Source organism: Tachyglossus aculeatus, chromosome X5, assembly GCF_015852505.1.
Source record: "Tachyglossus aculeatus isolate mTacAcu1 chromosome X5, mTacAcu1.pri, whole genome shotgun sequence".
Taxonomy (NCBI): Eukaryota; Metazoa; Chordata; class Mammalia; order Monotremata; family Tachyglossidae; genus Tachyglossus; species Tachyglossus aculeatus.
Genome location: NC_052097.1, coordinates 391,214 through 413,144, shown reverse-complemented (window position 1 = coordinate 413,144; position 21,931 = coordinate 391,214). Strand labels below are relative to the sequence as shown.

The following is a 21,931-nucleotide window of genomic DNA, read 5'->3' as shown; positions in this document are numbered from 1 at the left end:
AGGTGCAGAGGAGCCCCCTGAGGTCAGGACACAGCTCAGGGGGACCGTAGACTGGTTCCATCACATCCCAGTCCCCACCACCACCCCGCTCTCCACACCATCTCCCACCATTCCCAGAACCCTTGCCTGGATCCCCAGGGGGTGGGACTCTTGGGGCAGGGCCCAAGGTGGCTGAGATGGGACACCTCCATCTGAAAGCATCAGCCTTTTGGAACGGCTCCCTCTCTGACCTCCGGCCTATTAGAAAACCTTCTCTGCCCAAGGGCCAAAACAGAGATTGCTGGCTGGGACTCCCGGGTCCATTGCTGCTCTACGGGGAGATCCACACGAGCAAGTTCTCTGGATACTGGAGGCCCTTAGAGACTTCCAAGCAACCCCCTCTGGCCGGCCACGCCCAAGCACATCCGCCAGTTATCTGGAGGATGGGCTCATCACGACCTGACCGCGCCATTTTCCAAAGCCCACCTCAAAGGAGCGCTCCCCCCCACCCCACCCCTGCTTTCATGTAATGGTCTTCCTGGCACGGCGCCCCTCACACCCCCGCCCCTGGGCCCCATGGATCTACCGTGCTCAGGGTGGGTGGAGAAGAGCTTTGTCTATTTACACACTGTACACACAGGATCGCAGATTAGCAGTGACCCACTGTACCACCCCCGGGGGGCCCAGCGACATGGCCCGGGGCCTTCTGCGGGGCCTAGGTGGAAGGTGCGAACCCCAGGAGCACGGGCTCCCTGTTTAAGTAGGTGGCCCAGTAAACCAGGTTGAAGGTCCCGAAGAGGACGGGGAAAACGATGCGGGACATCCGGTCGATCTTGCTGACGCTGTTGAACGTCTTCTTGGCCTCTGCTGGCTTCCCTTCTGGCTTCTTGCCGGGCTCGGCGCTGGCCACGTTCTTGGAGACGGTGGCGAGGGCCGGGTCCTTGGCGATGTTGGGGGCGTAGTTGGCCACGGCCACCGCATAGGCATTATTCTTCTTCATGACGGAAGCCTTCTCTTTTTTCTGGGGAGAGGCACGAGTTCGGCCTAAGTGCAGCACCCAGCAACAGGCCATCCCACTGGGGGCAGTGTGGGAGGGGGGCCCTCAGCTCTGGAACACTGGGGATTCCCTGGGACTCCAAGTGTCGCGGGGTTCCCCGACTTCCCAGGACCCCAGGTGGTGGGAGGGTACCCCAGGACTCCAGGCAATGTGGGGGCCCCCGAATCCCCAGAACCCCAGGTGGGGCGAGGGGTGATTCCCCAGAATTCCAAGCAGAAGGACAGGCTATGGCACTGGTGCCAAGGCCCTTCAGGGAGCAGAGTTCTCCATGATCTTGGAGTTCTGCCTCCATGGGGCGAGGTGCGGTGAGATAGTCCCAAGCTAGGGTTCTGCAATCCTGACAGCTCAACAAGCTCAGAACCCTCGTAGGAGGCAGGGGTAAGTGGCATCTCCATGAGGCTGACCGGCCGGACCACCTACCTTGTCATTGACCACACTCTTTCCATCCCATGCCCACCCTCGCTTGGTGAAGTAGTTGACGGTGGCAAACTCGATCAGGGCAGAGAAGACAAAGGCATAACAGACGGCAATGAACCAGTCCATGGCAGTGGCATAGGCCACTTTGGGGAGGGAGTTCCGGGCACTGATGCTTAGGGTTGTCATGGTCAGGACCGTGGTGACTCCTACGGTACAGAGGGAAGACACTGGTAAATCAGGAAGCAAATTATCTCAGAGCATTTAACTGGCCCCATACCATGGGAAGAGCACTATACTGGGAACCTATTATTCGTAAGCTCTGGCCTGGCTACCTAATATGGGCGGAACACTGCTTAGACCCTAACTGTGCAGAGCTCTGTACTGGACTACTACCATGTTCAGAGCATTATACTGAGCACCTAATATGTGGAGAGCTCTGTTCTGGACACTTAGGGACAAATTAGAAGAATACAAGACACAGTCCCTGCTATTGAGGAGCTTACACTCTAACGAGCCCAGGGAAGAACTGATGGTTGATGGTGCTCTGCCCACACTAGGCAGCCAGAACAGAGCTCTGTAAATTATCAGGCAAAAACTCCTCACCCTGGGCTTCAAGGCTGTCCATCACCTCGCCCCCCCCCCTCCTACCTCACCTCCCTTCTCTCCTTCTCCAGCCCAGCCTGCACCCTCTGCTCCTCTGCCACTAATCTCCTCACTGTACCTCATTCCCACCTGTCCCACCGTCGACCCCCGGCCCATGTCATCCCCCTGGCCTGGAATGCCCTCCCTCCGCACATCCGCCAAGCTAGCTCTCTTCCTCCCTTCAAAGCCCTACTGAGAGCTCACCTCCTCCAGGAGGCCTTCTCAGACTGAGCCCCCTCCTTCCTCTCTCCCTCCTCCCCCTCCCCATCTCCCCGGCCTTACTTCCTTCCCCTCCCCACAGCACCTGTATATATGTTTGTATGTATTTATTACTCTATTTACTTATTTTATTTGTACATATTTATTCTATTTATTTTATTTTGTTAATATGTGTTGTTTTGTTTTCTGTCTCCCCCTTCTAGACTATGAGCCCGCTGTTGGGTAGGGACCGTCTCTATATGTTGCAAACTTGTACTTCCCAAGCGCTTAGTCCAGTGCTCTGCACACAGTAAGCACTCAATAAATATGATTGAATGAATGAATGAATAATAGGCGGCCAGTACAGCACTCTGCCCACAGTAGCGGGCCAGGATAGCCACAGCGCCAAATGCCGCAACAACGATGCTGCTGGTTGCGGTGTTGATGGCACTAGCGCTATTACCACAAAGGGCACGGGCCCGTTCTGCCTTTCCTCCCATGGGCGATCTCCTCTAGCTCCCTGCAATCATTTCCCAGGGTCACAGAGAGTCTAGTCAGCGATGAATAATGAACCAGTGCAATTGGTAAAAGCCTCGTTACAATACAATTATGATGAGAAGTTATGCAAGTGGAATCCCACCTTTGAAGACCATCGTACAGCTGGAAATAAATTATGGATGGCTGCCCTCTGTTGTGGTCCGCAGGCTTAGCTCCGGGCCCGAGTGTGCTCACGGCCCAGCCCTCCCACGAGAGACTGCCACGTTGCAGGATGAGACTTTGCAAGATGTGGCTGAACAAGGCACAGTGAGATGAGAGCATTTCCATTCATTCCTTTGGAAGGCCTACAGCAGGGGTGGTGTTTGCTAGCACTTTGGACCCCCAGACACTGCTCTGAGCATTTGGGAAGATAAACAGAACAAGGCTCACTCCTGCCCTCAAGGAGCTTCCACTCTAAAGAGCGAGTGAGCTGAGGGGGGCGGGGGGTTCCCCTCAGCTGTCGGGTCAGCGGGCACTCACCACTGGGGACCTCCCCACCTGGTCCCGGGCTTCTGGGGGTCCTCAGGATCTCAGCTAGCCCCAGGATGGGGCTCTCAGCTAGCCCCTGAGGTGGACAAGACTGGGTGGGTGCTCATGCCCTCATGGCTCCGGCACCACAGAGGAGACTGGCCGCTGGTGAGGATGGTGGCAGAAAGGGGCATGAGCCCGACCTCGCTCCTGGCACAAATGGGGCCAAGAACCCCTTTCTGCTTTCCATATGGTGCCTGACACTTTGGGCAGAGGAGTGAGGAACAGCGGGGATCCCCACCACCACTCCAAATATGCCTTGCACATGCTGCAGGAGGTCAGAGAGACGCAGGAACCGACATGCTGGGTGGGGCCCCTTCTCTGTCCTCTAGAAGCTCACAGGAGGCCCCTTGCCCCCACTTTCTGTTGATGATGATGATGATGGTATTTGTTAAGTGCTCACTATGTGTCAAGCATTTACAATACTGTTGTTAAGAGCCAGGGTATTTACAATCTAATCAGGTCAGGTGCCTTCCTTGTCCCACATCAGGTTCACAGACTGTGTGACAGATGAGGTAACTGAACCACAGAGAAAAATTAAGTGACTTGCCCAAGGTCATACAGCAGACAAGTGGCAGAGCCGGGATTAGAAACAAGGTCCTTCTGAGTCCCAGGCCCGTGCTCTATCCATTAGGCCATGCCGCTTCTCCCTGAATTGCGCCTTCAGAGTGAGAGTCCAAGAAACACAGAACTTGAGGGGCATTGGCGTCTACTGACTAGAGCCTTGGGAGCCCCCCATAATCCAAGGCCATCCCAGCCCAACCAGGCAGAGGGTCCAGGTCCCTTCCTCCTTTTCCATCCTTTCTCTCTTTCCTCTTCGGTCCCTCCTCCCTCTCTGTCCCTCTTCCTTCTCCCTCCCCTCCGTTCCTTCTCCTTCTGCTCCTTTATCCTTCCTTCCTTCCTTCCTCTTCTCCTCCTTCATTCCTCCCCCAGGCCCTCCATCCCTCCTCCTCCTCTCTGTTCTCTCCCCAGCAAGGCCTTATGCACAAAGCTGCTGTCGCTGTCCCAGCAAGCCCCGCCATTATCTGGCTGTTTTACTTTAAGCACCGGCAGCATTCTATTCTGTGTTTTCTCAAGAGGCTGGGACTGCTCATTCCTGAAATCACAGTTCCAATGTCGATCCTCAAGCAGTTATAGTGTCTGTGGCTCTGAGAACCTACGACTCCAAGCCCACTCGTCCACCCACGCCCCAACCTGCCTCTCGCTCCTGCACAGGGAAAGGTGTCAGAAGGAAAAGTCACACTCCTGCGGGAGAACCATGAGCAAGCCTTCACCACCGGCTGCAATCCTGCCGGAATCCTGCCTGGCCCTGGATCTGCTTCACCAAGGAGCCCATATTCATCCCTCGCCCAGCCTGAGGCAGGAATGTCAGGGAGGCCCCCAGGGTTGAGCAAACATCTGTCTTCTTCTCCAATTCAGAGCCTGGGGGAACACCCACCGGCTAGCTCAGCCCTGTCCTAGCTGACCTTTAGAGATCCCTCCCTTGGGGGCTGGGCCACTCAGGCAGACCTTCAGCCAATCGGGAGCCTCTCCTGGGAACTTCTTGTCTCCCAGGAATGATCCGGTCGATCGGGACCACGTCCCAGTGGGCTCCAGGCACCACCGGTGAACAAGCATGTGACGCAAAGCTAGAATTGACAATCCCCTTTCTCTTCGCCGTGAATGAAGTCCTCCCTTCTCTTCACATCCAAACCTAGAAGCCGACCCAGTGGCCAGCACCACTGAATCTGGGCCCACTATCTGGAAACAATGGATCTTGGGGAAAGCATGGGTTTGAACTCTGACCTCCAAGCAGAGTTGCCTGAGCCAAACTGAAAAAAGTCACTTCCCATACTGCTTAATGATAGGTAGGGCAGGTGTTTGCTGTCAGGCTAGCTCCCTGGACATCTCCGGACCTCGGGCCGGCCACCCCCAGCACTCACCAAAGACGGTCCTGGCCGGCACGGACTCCCGGTTGAGCCAGAAGGACACCTGGGACAGGATGACTGTCATGATGCAGGGCAGGTACGTCTGGATGACGAAGTAGCCAATCTTCCTCTTCAGGTGGAAATGTGCAGTCATAACCGTGTACTCCCCTGGGTGGAACAGGATGCGAGTCCCATGTCAGACCAGCTGAACCTGGAGTGCCCGGGCTGGATGTGGGCCGAGGACAGACAGAGAATGGGGATGGACAGGAGGGTGAGGATGGTGGGGATGGTGGAAGCAGACGGGGATGGACACCCTCTGACCTGTGCTGGATTTAATCGTCTCCTTCCCGATGGTCTGGCCCAGTAAGTCGTATTGGTTCAACCGGGAGCCATCTGATGCGACCTGCACTGAGTCTGACGCGTTGTACGTCCAAATGTATGTCACTTCGGAGGTGGTGTAGGCATCTGGGGGAGGGCAGAGGGGTGTGTGCCAGTTCCTCAGGGGAAGACGACTGGCCCGCAGTTGGCCAGCCAGCTGCTGTGGGGAGGCACTGGGGGCCCCAGGGGCTGGTATCGGCACAGCCCGTTCTAGGTCCCGGTTGATTCCCCGGGGGGTTCCCGTGGTGGGTGGATGGGATGGCAGAGGAGGGTCCCTAGGGAACCGGGGAGACAGCAGCCATGCTGACCGCCCCCTCCCTGGTCTGATCCCCACCGGCGCCTCCCCCGGCACTCACAGCTGCCGAACTTGAGGGGGCACGAGTGCGCGTCCATTGGAAAGTCCTCCAGGTGCATTGGACACTCCGCCTGGACCGTCAGCCTGTGAGGCAGAGCCGGGCCAGGGTCTGGTCAATAGGCAGCACCCCCTCAGCCCACCCACGGGGGTCAAGGAGTGCAGGATAGAGAGGTAGTTGAGCCGTCAGGATTGCAGAACCCCAGCCTGGCCATACTCTCCTCTTCCTCCAACTCTCTCTATGTGTGTGGGGGGGGGGGCGGGGGGGACAGGGGGTGCTTAGGGTTAGGGGATGGTACCCAGCACTGCTTCAAAGTATTAGTGTCCAATCAATACCAACCACCAATCCCCCTGATCTTCACCCCTGCTGTCCCCTGTCCACACTGTCCCACCCAACACAAGACTCGACAGAGCCCGAGCATGGCCTTGGGCATCCATCTCCCATTGTGGGCTGGTCAGGATAGAACTCGGCCTGCAGCACCCCCACCTCGTCCATCCCCCTCTAAGGCCCAGCATGTGTCAGAATGCCCCAACCCAGCAGGCCCTGCGCTGACCGGCCCTCTGCCCTCCTGGACTCCTGATTCCCCGACACTCACAGGTCCCTTGGGGAGGTGGGGAGAAGTACCTCCTAGTGGGCCAGCCCCCAACCTCATGGAGTAGAGCAGCAGGGCCCCCGATCCACCCCTTGAGGGTCCTTTGGAGTGGAGACTGCCACCCGATGGGCCGGCCCAAGTCACAGCGGGGCCCCAGATCCCCCCTCAACATCCCCAGCAGGCCCTTTTTGGTGGGGATGGGGGCACCTCCCAGCCGGCCAGCCCCCAACCTCATGGTGTAGAGCTGTAAGGAACCTGATCCACCCCCTGCAGGACCCTCGGGATGGAGATAAGGGTGCCTCCCTGTAGGCCAACCCCCAACCTCATGGTATAGAGCAGCGTGCCGTCATCCTGGATGCGCAGCAACTTGTTGGGCATGGTCATGTTGTGAGCCACCGACTTCTTCCCGTTGTGGAAGAAGGTATCCGGTGTCCAGATTTTGCTGGCCATCAGGTTATTCAGGCGAAGGATGTTCATCGGCCCTTTGAACTTTAACCTTTCATCTTTCCACTTCTGGCGGAAGAACACATCTATCGTGTACTCCTGCGAATGACAAGGTGGTCCTGGCTGAGACCATCCCTCCCCAAGTTGTCCCTTAGGATCTCCATTCCCCTCACCCTGCACCCGAGTGACCCCTCACTTCTCCCTGAACGTGGGGGCCAAGGCGGGAGCTGGACCATGGTGGGGGCCGGACCCTGGTGGCACAGGGCTGGACCATGGTGGGGGAGGGTGGAGCTGGAACCGGATTGAGGGGCGGCGGGTGGCAGGGACTTACCATGTCCGTGTCCGACACGGGCCCGAAGCTGGTGACGTAGATGTTGGTAAAAACCTCAGTGATGCTGTCTGAGAAAAGGGAGGAGATGTCTGGTTCTCGCCTGGGCAAACGGGACCCTGACCCTCAGGTCACGGACCAGCTAGAGATTTGCCACTTTGATTTTCCAGCTTGTGAGGGCTGAGGGTGCCCAGCACACTTCCGTCTGCCTTTCTGACCCTTGGGTGCCCCAAAGAATGTATGCACGGGTACCCAATTCTCAGGGAAGCCCTCTGAGTTTCACAAGGACAGAATGTTCCCCACACAGCAGCATCTCTCTCCTGGGCTATTCCCTGTCTGTCTGTCTGTCTCTGTGTGTCTCTGCATAGCTCCCTGTCTCTCTTGCTCCCCAGATCATCCGTTGTCCTGGAGAAACGAAGAAGTAGGCAGATGGGACATGTTGGACAGGAAGTAGTTTTGTATGCTGCCCGCTTTGCCCAACAGCACAGTGGCCTGTGCCGGGCTGTTGGGTATCTGCAGAGGTTGAGGGAACTTGAAGTGAGGCTCCAAGTATGACACAGCCTCTCTGGGCATCATTTTTCCCATCCTGAAAATGGAGTTAAGAATACCCACCTCTCCCTGCCTCACAGGGATGTTGATAAGGGATGAGAAAGTGCTTTGGAAAAATAAAGGAGCCACATGCATTTCATGTGTGAACAACTCCTGGGGCATTCTCACCTCGTGGGGTTGAACAGTTCTCTCAGCCCTGCAGGTAACCAACCATCTAACTCCAGCCCACATGAATCTGGCCTACTATACCAGGCCCCTCCTACCTCTCCTCAGCCTCTCTCCTGGTCTCACATTAAATTTTCCTCTGACCACTCTCCTCCTCATCAGTGCTACTGTCCTTCCCCTGTGTCTGGCACCATGTTCACTGCTGCATCACACCCATTTATGCTCCAGTGGCCATCCTCTTATACGCCCTAGTTAGCTAAGTGCCTCCCTCGCCCTCCTCATCATCCTCCTCCTCCTCCTCCTTCCCTCCATCCATCCTCCTTCCCTCTTTCTTCCCTTTCCAGTTCAAATAGTGAGTGTACTAAACCCACTACAGGGCGTGCAGCCTCCATCCCCAGACACCAAACACGGTGACCACAGCCTCCGACCCTGACACTGAGCACAGTGGCCTCACCGGGGCAGGGGACACAGCCATCATCCCTGGGCACCACTTTGCCCTTCCCTTTGGACAGACCGGGGCTGGCAGGGGGTTCAGACCCTCTGAGGAGGGGGATTGTGGGGTGCTGGGTTGCACAGAGCCCAGGCCTGCAGGTGTGCAAATGACAGTGTACAATCTGAGTTTCTGCTGTCTACTTGGCACCATATTAGGCTCAGAGTAAGTACCTAACAAATACCATAATTGTAGTCATCGTTAATGTAGTCAAACACAAATCCAACAGCAAATGTCAAAATCCCACCAAGAACCTAGAGTCGTGATCAACAGGAGGCTAAGGGCAATTGTCACCAGAATGTAGATCAGGGGTGGTGGGGGCCGGAGGATGGGGCAGGCAGCATTCATCCTCTCCTTTCCTCCCTTCCTCCTAACAGAGCTCAGCTGAGCTATAAGAAAGGTCCCACATCTGACTTTGGTAGGGGTCTGGAGGCCTAGAGGGATACCCCTCAAGTCCCAGGTGGGGTTAGAAATGGGACTCAGATGTCTTGGCTTCCCTCTGCTCCATTCCAGCAATGCTGTCTCTCTACTGGGAGGGGGAAGCCCAGAGGTTGCAAGGCCCCTGGTTCCTGGCTTTATCCCAGAATCAGAGAAATCAAGCAAGTGGTTTCGGCCTTCTAATCGAAGCCCCTACTGGCCTCTTTATTAATGAGGGGCACACACGGTACACAGAGCCGTAGGGCTACTTTGTCTCTGTGTGTGAGAGATAGTGTGTGTTTGTGTGTGTGTGTGTGTGTGTGTGTGTGTGTGTGTGTGCACACGCGCATGCATGTGCCAGAAGGAGCCCATCATGGTTGCAGAGTGCCTGGTACTGTAAGCTAGAAGTAGGAAAATAAAATCTTTCTTGAAGCCTCCAGGCCATGGTTGCAGCTGCTCCCCCAGCTGCCCGTACTGCCCGCCTACTGCCTAGAATGGCGGCCCGGTGCCAGCGTCCAGTACCCAGAACCCCCATGCCCCTTTCCTGGCCACACAGCAATTGCTGTTCCCAGGTCCCCGCTCCTGGCCTGCGTGTGACGGGTCTGAGGGGACCAGCGCGGCCAGGAGCTACGTCTCTTTAGGAACACGAACCTCTCAGTGACTCCGCCAGCCCCTGACACCGGAGAGAGACTGGGCTTCGGGGCGAGAAGCCAGGCTCTGCAGGCCCAGGTTCGGCCCAGCTTCCAAGGATGTGTGGATCCAGCCTGAGCCCTGTTGGAACTGCATGTGATCCCCCCTATCTGGAGCCACCGCTGCGGGAACCTGTCCGGCCCTCCTCATCAACCATCTTTCTGCCAGGCCGCAGTTGTTGCTTGCCAAAGAACCAAAGACATCTGTGTAGAAACGTGATTTTTCCAGACGATTTTCCATGTGAGAACAGGACAAAAGTGCAAAGGACATGACTGAGGGAGGGGTCTCCTCAATGACATTTTCCTTTTTCTTTGTGATTCCTGTCTCCTGGAGCCCAGCAAGGCCACTTGGCCGGGAATGAGCTGGCAGGAACAAGAGCTCTGAGCTTTTCAGTCTGCTCTCAAGAGGCCACCCTCTGGAGACTATCCGCTGGAGGCTGCCCGCTGGAGGCTGTCCACTGGAGGTCTCTGGCAGGAGGCTGTGACAGGGATCATCCCATCCCGGGAAGCTCTCCTGGCTCAGCAGGCTGTGAGGGTGGGCAGACAGACCCCCACACCATGAGCCCCCAAGCGTCAATGCCCCCTGCAAGTGGGCTCTGGGGGTCGACTTGCAAGATGGAGCACGGGGAGGGAGAGCCACCTCACAAGGCCAACTGGGCCCCAGGGACTGACAGGTTGTCTGAAAGAAGCCGAGGGTGCGGGCCAGCCGACGTCCCCGGGGGAATCAGGTTCCCGCCGTGACAATGCAGAGCTGGGGGCTGTTGTTGCCTAGAGGGTCAGTACGTGCCTGGAAGTTTGGCCGCGATTGGTCATTTCTCTCTAGACCGAGCCGAAGTTCTGCAAGGCTGCTGGGGTGAGCCCCCCTCTTCAAGACTCTGAGTTTTGGTTGGCCAGCACCATCACAAACTCCAGCCTCATCAAGTGGCAGGATATATAGAAGCCCCAACAATGAGGCCAGAGAGCGCAGTCGGCTCACCAGCTCTAAGGCAACAAGTGCTTACAGAAACACTACTGCCCCAGGTGGGATGTGTCTGGAAAATGGACGACAGCAGCCCCTGGGGACCACTGGGCAGGGTGTATGTGGAGAATGGAAGAAAGAAGGACCCCCGAGCACCTGGGGACCAAGCCAATGGCTCCACCCTGGCTCCAGTGGGGGCCATGCATTGTCCGAGCATTGCCCACAGACCTGAGTTGGGTCTCCAGCTGGCTGGGCTCTAGCACTGGAAAGGAAGGGAGCTGTGACTGACTATGGGGCACTGCCTGAGTGGCTGCATGGGATTGCCTGAGAGGGCTGAGGGAGCTCCAGCTCAGGATGGTGGCGGTGGGGGGGGAAGGCAGGGAGTGGGACCACCCGTTATATGATGCAGGGACTGGGGAGGGGGCAGACAGCAGAGCTGTCTGAGGGGAGGCCAACTGGCCAGACCAGACAGTCAGCACAGAGCTTCTCTGGGCCTGAGGTCCAGGAAGAGTGGAACGGCCTCCTTCACAGCCATTCTGCTGGAGGGAGGAGGGCATTCAGGGAGGGCCCCCAGTTCCCTATCTCCAGTCCTAATAATAATAATGATGATGATAGCATTTATTAAGTGCTTACTATGTGCAAAGCACTGTTCTAAGCGCACTGTTCCCTTCTTCTGGGCAGGCAACTGAATCAGCCTCCTCGCTGACCTCCCGGCCTCCAGCCTCTCCCATCTCCAGTCCAGACTTCACTCTGTTGCCTAGATTGTCTTCCTAAAAACATTGTTCGGCACCTGCCTCCTCACAGAAGTGCTTACTGAATGCCACTGCAATTTCTCAAAACCTCCAATGGCTGCCCATTCCCTTCCACATCAAGTACAGCCATCAATCAATCAATCGATGGCATTTATTGAGCCTCTACTTTGTGCAGAGCACGGTACTTATATTTGGGAAGGTTTAATAGCTGACACAATCTCGGCTTTCATGGTGCTTGTGGTATAAGAAAGGATTTACATCCAAAACTAAATTGCAGATAGGGAGAGTGATAGAGTCCCTAAGTTATGTTCTTAAAGTACTACAAGAGTCATGACAACTTAAATGCTCTGGTGGTGTGGAGGGGCTGAAGTGGCCATTGGAGGAGAAACAGGGTGGGGAGATGAGAGATTAATCAGGGAAGGCCTCCTGAAGGAACTGTGATTTCTGAAAGGCCTTGAAGATGGGGAGATCTGTGGCCTGCTGGATGGGAAAAAAGAGGGAGTTCCAGGCAGAAGGGATGGTGTGAGCAAAAGCTCAGAGAGATGAGAGAGAGACAGAAAGAGAGAGAGGGAAGGAGGGAGGGAGAGAGAGATGAGAATGAGGCATAGGGAGTAGGTGAGTTTGAGAGGAACAAAGAGTGTGAGCTGAGTTGTTATGGGAAGGAAAAGAGAATAAGAAGAAGGGAAAGACCCGATTGAGCCCTTCAAAGCCAATGGTCAGGCAATTCTGCTTTTTGTGGAGAGAAATGAGTAACCACTGGAGGTTTTTGAGGAGTGAGGAGACCTGTGCACTATGACATTTTTAGAAAAATGATCTGGTGGCAGAGTGAAATATGGACCAGAGAGGGGAGAAACTGGAGTCAGGGAGGTCTGCAAGGAAGCTGGTGCAGTAGTCAAGCTGGGATATGACGAGTGCCTGGGCCAGCAGGGTAGAAAAGAGGAGGTGGATTCTGGAAATGTTGAGGGGGAAGAACCGACAGCACTGGGCGACAGATTGATTGTGGGGGCTGAAAGAGAAGGAAGAGTCAAGGATAATGCCATGGTGGTGGGACTGAGGGGTGGGGAGGATGGTGGTGTTGTCAACTGTGATAGAAAACTGAGGTTGAGGAGTGGGTTGGGCGGGGGCGGGGAGGGTGATGAAGAGTTCAGTTTAGAACCTGCTGAGTGTGAGTGCTGAGGGGACATTTGGTGCAGAGATGTCCTGGAGGCCAGAGGAGATGCAAGACTGCAGAGAAGGATATCTGTCACGGCTACTGAGGTAGACTTGGAAGTTATCGCCTAAAAGAGGTAGTTGAAGCTGTGGAAATGGGTGGGCTCCCTCAGGAAGCAAATGAGCCACTGTAGATTGGGTCAAGGAGGGGCCCAGAACAGAGCCTGACCATTGGCTTTGAGGCACTACATCAGCTATCTCCTACCAATCCAGTCCACCCCTGCTTGCACATTTCATTCCTTTCAAGCCAACCTATTCACTGGGCTTCCTTCTCATCTCTCCCAATAACGACGCCCTGCTCACGCCCTGCCGCCCACCTGGATGCCTGGTGTGCCACCTCCCCCCTTTTCCCCCGCCAGCTTCACAACTGACAGACCACTGCTCTTCCCACATTCAAGGCCCTCCTGGGATAGCAGTTTTTCCAAGTCTTCCTGAATTAACCTCTCATCGCCCCACTTTATATTTCCCAAATGCCACATCAGCACTTTCAGGCCACATAAACACTTGAGCACTCACCCTCCCTCATGTTCCTTCCCTCCCCAAACATTTCATAGCACTCATATACATATTTTTAAACTCTTTCACTTCCCCCTACGTGAAAATTTTTTTAGAGTCTGTCTCCCCCACTAGACTGTACGCTCTTGGAGGGCATAAGAAGCAGCATGGCCTAGTGGCTAGAGCACGGCCCTGGGAGTCAGAAGGTCATGGGTTCTAATCCCTGCTTGTCTGCTGTGTGACCTTGGGCAAGTCACTTAACTTTTCTGTGCCTCAGTTCCCTCATCTGTAAAATGGGGGTAAAGACCATGAGCCCTGTGTGCGACAGGGATTGTGTCCAACCCGATTATCTTGTATCTACCCTAGCACTTAGAGCAGTGCCTGGCACACAGTAAGCACTTAACAAATACCATAATTATTATTATTACTAGAAATTATGTCTTTTAGCTCTATTGTCCTCTCCCAACTATTAAGTGCAATAATAATAACTAATAATGAATATGATATTTGTTAAGTGCTTACTATGCTCTAAGCACTGTACTGAGGCACTGGGGTAAATACAAGATCATCAGGTCAGACACATTCATTCATTTATTCATTCAATCGTATTTATTGAGCGCTTACTGTGTGCAGAGCACTGTACTAAGCGCTTGGGAAGTACAAGTTGGCAATATATAGAGATGGTCCCTGCCCAACAACAGGCTCTGAATCCTGACCACGCCAGAGAGTCTGTCGCTCCTCCTCACAAACACCGGGCCTTAAAGTCCTGATGCAATCCTGAAAAGTCTGCCTTTCTGCTTCACTCTGATTCTGAAATTTCCCTCCGTTAGACCCAACTGATATCTAATGTTTTTAATGTATCCCATGGTTAATAATGCCTCATACACCAGTTTATAAAAGTCAGTGAAGAATGTAGGGAGAAGATGGAGGAAGAGCCCTGAACTGAATGGGGGTTGGAGGGGAAGGGAGAGAGCGAGAGCTTCATGCTGCTGCCCGGATTATCTTTGTCCAGAAACGCTCTGGACATATTACTCCCCTCCTCAAAAACCTCCAATGGCTTCCGATCAATCTGCGCATCAGGCAGAAACTCCTCACCCTGGGCTTCAAGGCTGTCCATCACCTCGCCCCCTCCTACCTCACCTCCCTTCTCTCCTTCTCCAGCCCAGCCCGCACCCTCCGCTCCTCCACCACTAATCTTCTCACTGTACCTCGCTCTCGCCTGTCCCGCCATCGACCCCCGGCCCACGTCATCCCCCGGGCCTGGAATGCCCTCCCTCTGCCCATCCGCCAAGCTAGCTCTCTTCCTCCCTTCAAGGCCCTGCTGAGAGCTCACCTCCTCCAGGAGGCCTTCCCAGACTGAGCCCCTTCTTTCCTCTCCCCCTCGTCCCCCTCTCCATCCCCCCGTCTTACCTCCTTCCCTTCCCCACAGCACCTGTATATATGTATATATGGTTGTACATATTTATTACTCTATTTATTTATTTATTTTACTTGTACATTTCTATCCTACTTATTTTATTTTGTTGGTATGTTTGGTTCTGTTCTCTGTCTCCCCCTTTTAGACTGTGAGCCCACTGTTGGGTAGGGACTGTCTCTATGTGATGCCAATTTGTACTTCCCAAGCGCTTAGTACAGTGCTCTGCACATAGTAAGCGCTCAATAAATACGATTGATTGATTGATTGAGAGCGAGAGCGAGAGAGAGAGCGAGAGAGAGAGAGAGAGAGAGCGCGAACTGGGAGAACTGGAAGAATGGGAAAGGGGGACGACTCACTAAGGTAGCACCCCCTGGGCCCACCCGCCCTCCCTCCCAACACCCAGCACGCAGCCATTTGGGCCCTCCTGACTCCCTGCGTCCCCAGTGACAGCCCAGAAAGCAGATAGGCCGCTTTGCTAGGGGCTGGGAAAGACAGTAAGGGTTAAGAAGAAGGGTTGAGAAGCAGCGTGGCTCAGTGGAAAGAGCCCGGGCTTAGTCACTGTCCTAACAGGACTCAGAGTTAAATAGGAGGGAGAACGGGTGTCTCCATTTTACAAATGAGCTATCTGAAGCCCAGAGAAGTTAAGTGACTTGCCCAATATCACACAGCAGGCTAGTGGTGGAGATGGTATTAAAACCCGGTCTTCTGACTTCCAGGCCTGGCAGCTCTGCACACAATAGGCACTTGGATCAACATTATTGATCACTGGCCATTTTAGCCAGTCCCATGGCCTGAGAGGAGGAAACCCCAAATCTTCAGATTGGGCATGGCGGACTAAAGGGCATGCTACCTGCCTCTCCCACGATGGGCTGGGCCCATCTGCGTCGATTTCCACACGTCCATCGTGTGTTGTGCGACATTCTTTACAGACAAGAAGAATCACGTCTGCATTGCCTGCCCCGAGCCAGTTGCCCCCAGGCAGCTGCCTTCACTCTCCCTGACTCAGCCCCGTGCCCATCACCCTGCGCACGTATGTGCATAACCACTTCTTCCTTCCCATCACCAGTTGTGTCCACCCAGACATTCCCCAACTCCCTGCCAGCGTTCTGGCCAGAATGCACGCCAGAAACATGAGTTTGGGCAACGCTGCGTGTGTGACTTCGTTTTTTAGGAGTCCTGTTTACTGGGAATAATCAGGAGCGAAAGCTGATGGAGGAGAACAAAATACAGAAAACCAAGACAGTCCTTGAAGGATGTTAGCTGAAACAAGAGGATTCCACCCAGTATTAAGTTAGTAACTCGCAGCTCAACTAATTGGCTCAAAGAAAAACAAGGTGTTGTTTTTTACCATTATGAGAATGGGAATAGGATTAGAAATAGATGCACAAACACACGTCATGTGATATGTCTGGGGGCAGACAGATTTTGATATCATCTCCGCCTCCCGTCGAATGACTCCCCATTTTCAGGGTCTCAGCGGTGGGGAAGTTGGGGTCAGAACCAGGCAAATGTTGGGTAGCTAGGAGGGGCGCAGCGCAGCGCAGAGCACAGGCCACGCACCAAATGGGCAGGGACCTGCGCCCCGACCCCCTGGTCGCCAGCGGAGGTCATTGCCCCGCCCCGGGCCTGACTTTCTATCGGAGTGGAGCCCTAGGCAGGTCCGGCCCGGCTCTCCCCCGGCCTGCGCAGTCAATTAACAACGTTTCAGTTTCAGCTTGGAGCCAGAATGGGGGATGTCGTCGAAAAGATATTTGAAAGAAAAAAAAACCATTTTTACCTCCTAATCCCGGTCTAAGGCGATTATCGTAGCCATCCAGGAGTCTGTCTAGAATCCGGGTGAAGATAGTGATGTTGTTCTTCGCCTCCTCTTCCTGCGTGTCCGCCAGCACTGACCTACACAGACATGTAGCCCGCTGAGCCTTGGGCACCGGACATTGGACCAGGGCTCTCTTCTGGGCTCTGCCCCCTCTCCCCGACACCAACACTCCTCCAGGCCCTGCCATGCCCAACTCCCAGCCCGGACGGGTACTGCCCTGGCCCTGCCTGCTGCTGCTGCTGCTGCTGCTGCTGCTACTGCTGCTGCTGCTGCTACTGCTGCTGCTGCTGCTGCTGGCCTTGCCCCTGTGCTCTCCCCCAGCCCTGACAACTGAGGGCCTTGCTCCAGTCCTATGCCTGGCCTTCCCGCTGCTGGCCTTGCCCCAGTCCTATCCCCGGCCTTGTCAGCTGCGGGCCTTGCTCTGGCAATGCCCCGCCGGCCCCTGGCATGGGTGCTGCAGTGCCCGCCCATCGCCAAAGTATGTACAGTGCTTTGCTCACAGTAAAGCGTTCAATAAACACGACTGACTGACTGAATGAATGAACCCCTGCCGGGAGCGGCCAAAGCTGGTTACCGGGAGTTTGGCAGGGACACATCATTCACTCTAATGGCTTCCATGATCATCTCCTTCTTGCCAAATCCAAAGGCCTCTACTCCATCTTAATCCTCCTCAACCTCTCAGCTGTCTTCGACACTGTGGACTACCCCCTTTTCCTGGAAACGTTATCTAATTACTCTCCCCCCTTCAAGGTCTATTGAAAGCACACCTCCTCCAAGAGGCCTTCCCAGACTAAGCCCCAGTTTTCTTCATCTCCCACTCCCTTCCGCGTCGCCCTAGCTTGCTCCTTTTGCTTCCCCCACCACTTCCCAGCCCTGCAGCACTTATGTATATACCTGTAATTTTATTTATCTGTATTAATGTCTGTCTCCCCCCACCCCTAGACTGTGGGCTCGTTATGGGCAGGGATTGTCACCGTTTATGGTTGTACCGTGCTTTCCCAAGCGCTTAATACAGTGCTCTGCACTCAGTAAGTGCTTGATAAATTGAATGAGTGAATGAAACCTCAGCCAGACGGCCCTTGGCCCCCTATAATGTCACTGTCTTCTCCCCAACCCTGCCCAGGCGGGCTGGGGGGCTGCGGCAGGGCCCCGGATTCCCTCGGAGTGACCTCCGGCTGCCCCTTCGCCACTCCCTGCGCTGGACATCGGGGGACGCGGGGGCGACCCCGACCGTGCTCTGCGAGATCCACGGAGCCCGTGAGGGCGAGGGGAGAGGAGGGCGGCCACAGGCCTGACCCCGTGGCCGGAGAGAGGGGTGTGTGGTCATCATCCTCATCAATCGTATTTATTGAGCGCTTACTATGTGCAGAGCACTGTACTAAGCGCTTGGGAAGTCCAAATTGGCAACATCTAGAGACAGTCCCTACCCAACAGTGGGCTCACAGTCTAAAAGTGGTCGGAGGGCCGGCCAGCCCGCAACTGTGCCGGCTGCCCCGGGCGGGGCATCAATGGGGGGCTGGCGGGACTGGCTCGCCAAGCATTGCTTGGACAGGCCGAACTGGCCCGGGGGAGGGCGAACGGGGGGCGCTCCCTCCCTCGGCAGAAGGGCGGGTGGCCCCCGCCACCTGACAGGGGGTCGACCCCCTGTCTCCCCCGCCCCAGGTCTGGCCCCTCCGGGAGGATTCAGGAAGGACACTGGGGCCCCGGGCCCAGGAAGGTCCGAGTCGGCGCCCGGCTGCCCACTGGCCGGGGATGCGGGGGAGAGGGCGGCCGGGCCCAATCGGCCTGTTGAGCCCGGGACACTGGCCCCAGCCCTCGGCCTGGCCCTGGCCCTCGCCCCCGCACCCTCAGCCCGCGGGTCTCCGCCACCTAGGGGGGCCGGGGGCGACGGGAGTGTGGCCGGGTCACCGGGACACGTTTGGGCGTGGGACGTTTCGAGGGGGGCGACTGGGCCACTCCGGCTCTGGGCTGGGGTGGAGCGGGAGGCGTCGCGGTTCAGGCCGGGGCTGGGACCAGACGCAGGGGCTGATGAGGAGGGCTCCGACAGGGCTGGGGCGGGGGTCTGGGGGTGGGATCTGGGAGCGGGGTTAAGGATAGGGGCGAGGAATGGGGGGCGGGGCGGGGACCGGGGGGCCAGAGGTGGGGATTGGGGGCAGGGGGTGGAGGGGAGGATTGGGGGCAAGTGGGGGAGGTGAGGATTGGGGGCAAGGGAGGAGGCGAGGATTGGGGGCAGGAGGTGGGGTGGAGGGGAGGACTGGGGGTTGGGAACGGAGGTGGCGGATGAAAACCGGCGCTGGATGCGGAGGTTGGAGGCCGGGGGCCGTGCCCACGGCGCTGCGGGGAAAGGCTGAGGCTGGGGCCCGGGCTGCGGGGGGCGCCCCCCGCCCCCACCGCCTCTCCTGCCCGAGCCCTCGCCCGCCCACCCCGCAGAACCAGAGGGTTCGGGGCGATCTGGGGATGGACGGCCCCCGTCTCCCCGAGGGCTCGGTGCGGGGGCCGACGGAGGAAGGGGCAGGGGTCCGGGCTTGGCGGAGGGGGAGACCCGTCCAGCCGCCCTCCCGCCCGCGCGGCCTAGCGCTGCCCCTGGGGGCAAGGGAACGGGCTCCGGGGGCCCTGGATTCCCTTTTGGCCGCAGCCCCCGGGCCGCCCCCAGCGACCCCCTCTGGCTCCCTCCCATCCCCCGGGCCGCCCCCAGCGACCCCCTCTGGCTCCCTCCCATCCCCCGGGCCGCCCCCAGCGACCCCCTCTTGCTCCCTCCCACCCCCCGGGCCGCCCCCAGCGACCCCCTCTTGCTCCCTCCCACCCCCCGGGCCGCCCCCAGCGACCCCCACTTGCTCCCTCCCATCCCCCGGGCCGCCCCCAGCGACCCCCTCTTGCTCCCTCCCATCCCCCGGGCCGCCCCCAGCTCCCGGGCCCCTCTAACCCCGGCCGCCCGCAGCCCCTCACCTGGCCGGCGCCCATGCCGACAGCAGCAGGAGCACCAGGCGCATGCTGGAGGCTGCGGGGCTGGAGGCTGCGGGGCTGGAGGAGGCTGGAGGCTGGAGGCTGCGGCTGATCGGGTCCTGTCTGCTGCTCCGGGAGAAGCCGAAGGCGAACCCGCGGGAGCCGGCCCTGTCCCCCGGCCCTGCCCCTGCCCCTGCCCAGCTCCTGCCCAGCCCCTGCCCAGCCCCTGCCCACGCGGCTGCCGTGCCAATGGGGGTCGGGGGAGAGGGAGAGAGGGAGGGGCGGGGGCAGGGCCGGGGGGAGGGCGGGGGCGGAGGATGGAGGGGAAGGGGCGCCGAGGGCACCGGGGCCGAGGGCCGAGGGCCGAGGGCCGAGGGCCGGACCGTCCCCCCGCCAGCCACTGGAAATCTCCCCCGCGGGCGGCCCCGGCTCCGGGCCCAGCGCAGCGCAGGGGCGGGCGGGGGGATGGACGGGCAGCGGGAAGGGAGGGGGAGCCAGGAGGAGGGACGGAGGGGGAGCCAGGAGGAGGAGGAGGAGGAGAAGAAGGAGAAGGGAAGAGGGGGAGGGGCGTTGCTTGGTCCAACAACTCGCATCCTAGGCAACGGCGTCGGGAAAGGAAGCGCCCCCATCCCTCGCGCCCCCTTCCCCCCCCTCCCCCACCAACAGACACACCTGCCTGGACCCAAGGGCTCCGCGTCTGGGAACCCCGGACCCGTGGATCTGGGCGCGAGGGGAAGAAACTACAACTAAACAAGTAGCTGGGTAACTGGGGAGGAGGAACTGGGGGCAGGGTAACGGGGAGGAGCTGTGGCCGGTACTCTCTCTCCATCTGTTCTCTCACAGCTCCTGGCCCAGGACAGCTCAAGGGGTTGGGGAGGGAAGGGTGTGTGTGGTGTGTGTGTGAGGGGGTGTATATTTTGGAAGTAGTGGTGGCCTTCTACCTGCTCACCCAGGGGGCTTGAGGCAGAGGTCCAGAATGTCTGCTATGAATCTCCCCAGCCCTGGTCTGTTTCTCCCACTATGTCTGCATCCATCCATCCATCCATCCATCCATCCATCCATCCATCCATTCATCTATCCATTCATCCATCCATCCATCCATCCATCCATCCATCCATCCATCCATCCATCTATCCATCCATCCATCCATCCATCCATCCATCCATCCATCCATCTATCCATCCATCCATCCATCCATCCATCCATCCATCCATCCATCCATTCATCTATCAATTCATCCATCCATCCATCCATCCATCCATCCATCCATCCATCCATCCATCCAACAGTCTTTTCCCCAGGCCCCAAGGCTATCCATCCATCCCCTCAATTTCATGAACATCTATCCCACCCCCACCCCCTTGCACACCCGTCTGTCCATCCAGGCACCTGTCCATCTCCCCTTTGCCCTCTGTTTGTGAGGGCCTGTCCTGTTTGACCCTAACTGCAGCTGTGGCCTGGTGCCCTTCACCAGTCCAGACTGGCCTTTCTGGGTGGACACACCTCTGTCCAGGTGCCGAGGCCTGGAGAGTGATTAAGGGACTGATCCTAAGGGCAGCTCATGGCCTGCCACGGGTCGCCCAACCCAGCTGGGGACCGATTTTATGGCCCAGTGCAAGTGACCAATGGTCCTATTCAGCCCTGGCTGGGTTAGGAGGGAGAGGCTTCGGTTTTCCATCACATTTCATGGGCCTTTTCCCACGCAGTGACTTCTCTGTGCTGCAGTGGGGCTGTGGAGCTGTGGAGCGGTGGCACCTCCTCACCTTAATTTTCTAAAGTATTTGTTAAGCACTTACTATGTACCAGACATTGTATTAAATACTAGGGTAAATAGAAGATAATCAGGTTGAACACAATCCCTGCCCCACACAGGGCTCACAACCAAAGTAGGAGGGAGGATTTAATCCGTATTTTACAGATGAAGTAACTGAAGTACGCGGAAGTTAAATGACTTGCCCAAGGTCCCACAGCAGATGTGACAGAGCTGGGATTAGAGTCCAGGTCCTCTGACTTCCAGGCCAGTGCTTTTTCCACTAGACCACATTCCCCTTCAGGTTCAGAGATGGTGCCCCAGGACCTTGCCTGCGTGGGGGCCAGACAGCCCAATGTGGGACCGACATGCCCTCCTGCACTGGGTCCTCCCTGCACTGAGGGCTTTGTCCTGCCCAGAGACTGTCTCTGGTTTCCAGAGGCTTCTTCACAAAGCCTTTGCTCTAGGAGGGCAGCCCTGTTCCTGGTCACTGCCCACCAGGCTCCCTGTCCACTGCACCATTCCCCCAAGACCCCCGCTACTCTGTAGAGTCTGAGACTGTGCTGCATTGTGGCTTAAAACCATTCATTGCTCCACTGGCTTGTGGGTCTGTCAGGTCCTTTTACGGCAGTTGTTTGGATATCCTGCTGTCTCCATTCTCTGTTCACGCCCCACCCACCACAACGGTGTGGCTATGGGCATTGTCTCAGTGCTGGTGAGTTGATTGTGCTCCTTGGTCCAGCTGCAAATCATCCTGCCCTGCTGGGTGATGTGGTGTGTGGCTGATGGGTAGCCCTGGATGTGCCTTCCATGGCGTTTTTTGGTCTTCAGAGCCCGATAGAAGGTGGGACACCATCTCAGCTTTGTAATTCTTCACTTTCATGTGAAGCTTGATGCTCCTTTGGCCTCAACTCGGTCATT

The 21,931-nt window shown here is 57.1% G+C and overlaps 1 protein-coding gene across 1 annotated transcript; it reads right to left on the bottom strand.

Moving 5' to 3' along the window:
* Positions 1-499: 499 nt before the first annotated feature.
* GABRA2 (gamma-aminobutyric acid type A receptor subunit alpha2) lies at positions 500-19,467 on the bottom strand. Its single transcript, XM_038769249.1, has 9 exons — positions 19,264-19,467; positions 16,279-16,394; positions 7,364-7,431; positions 6,911-7,131; positions 6,000-6,082; positions 5,587-5,730; positions 5,281-5,433; positions 1,457-1,659; positions 500-1,000 (listed from the first exon to the last, which is right to left on the bottom strand). The coding sequence occupies exons 1-9, from the start codon at positions 19,305-19,307 to the stop codon at positions 695-697; spliced, it is 1,338 nt and encodes a 445-aa protein (XP_038625177.1). The 5' UTR covers positions 19,308-19,467; the 3' UTR covers positions 500-694.
* Positions 19,468-21,931: the final 2,464 nt, after the last annotated feature.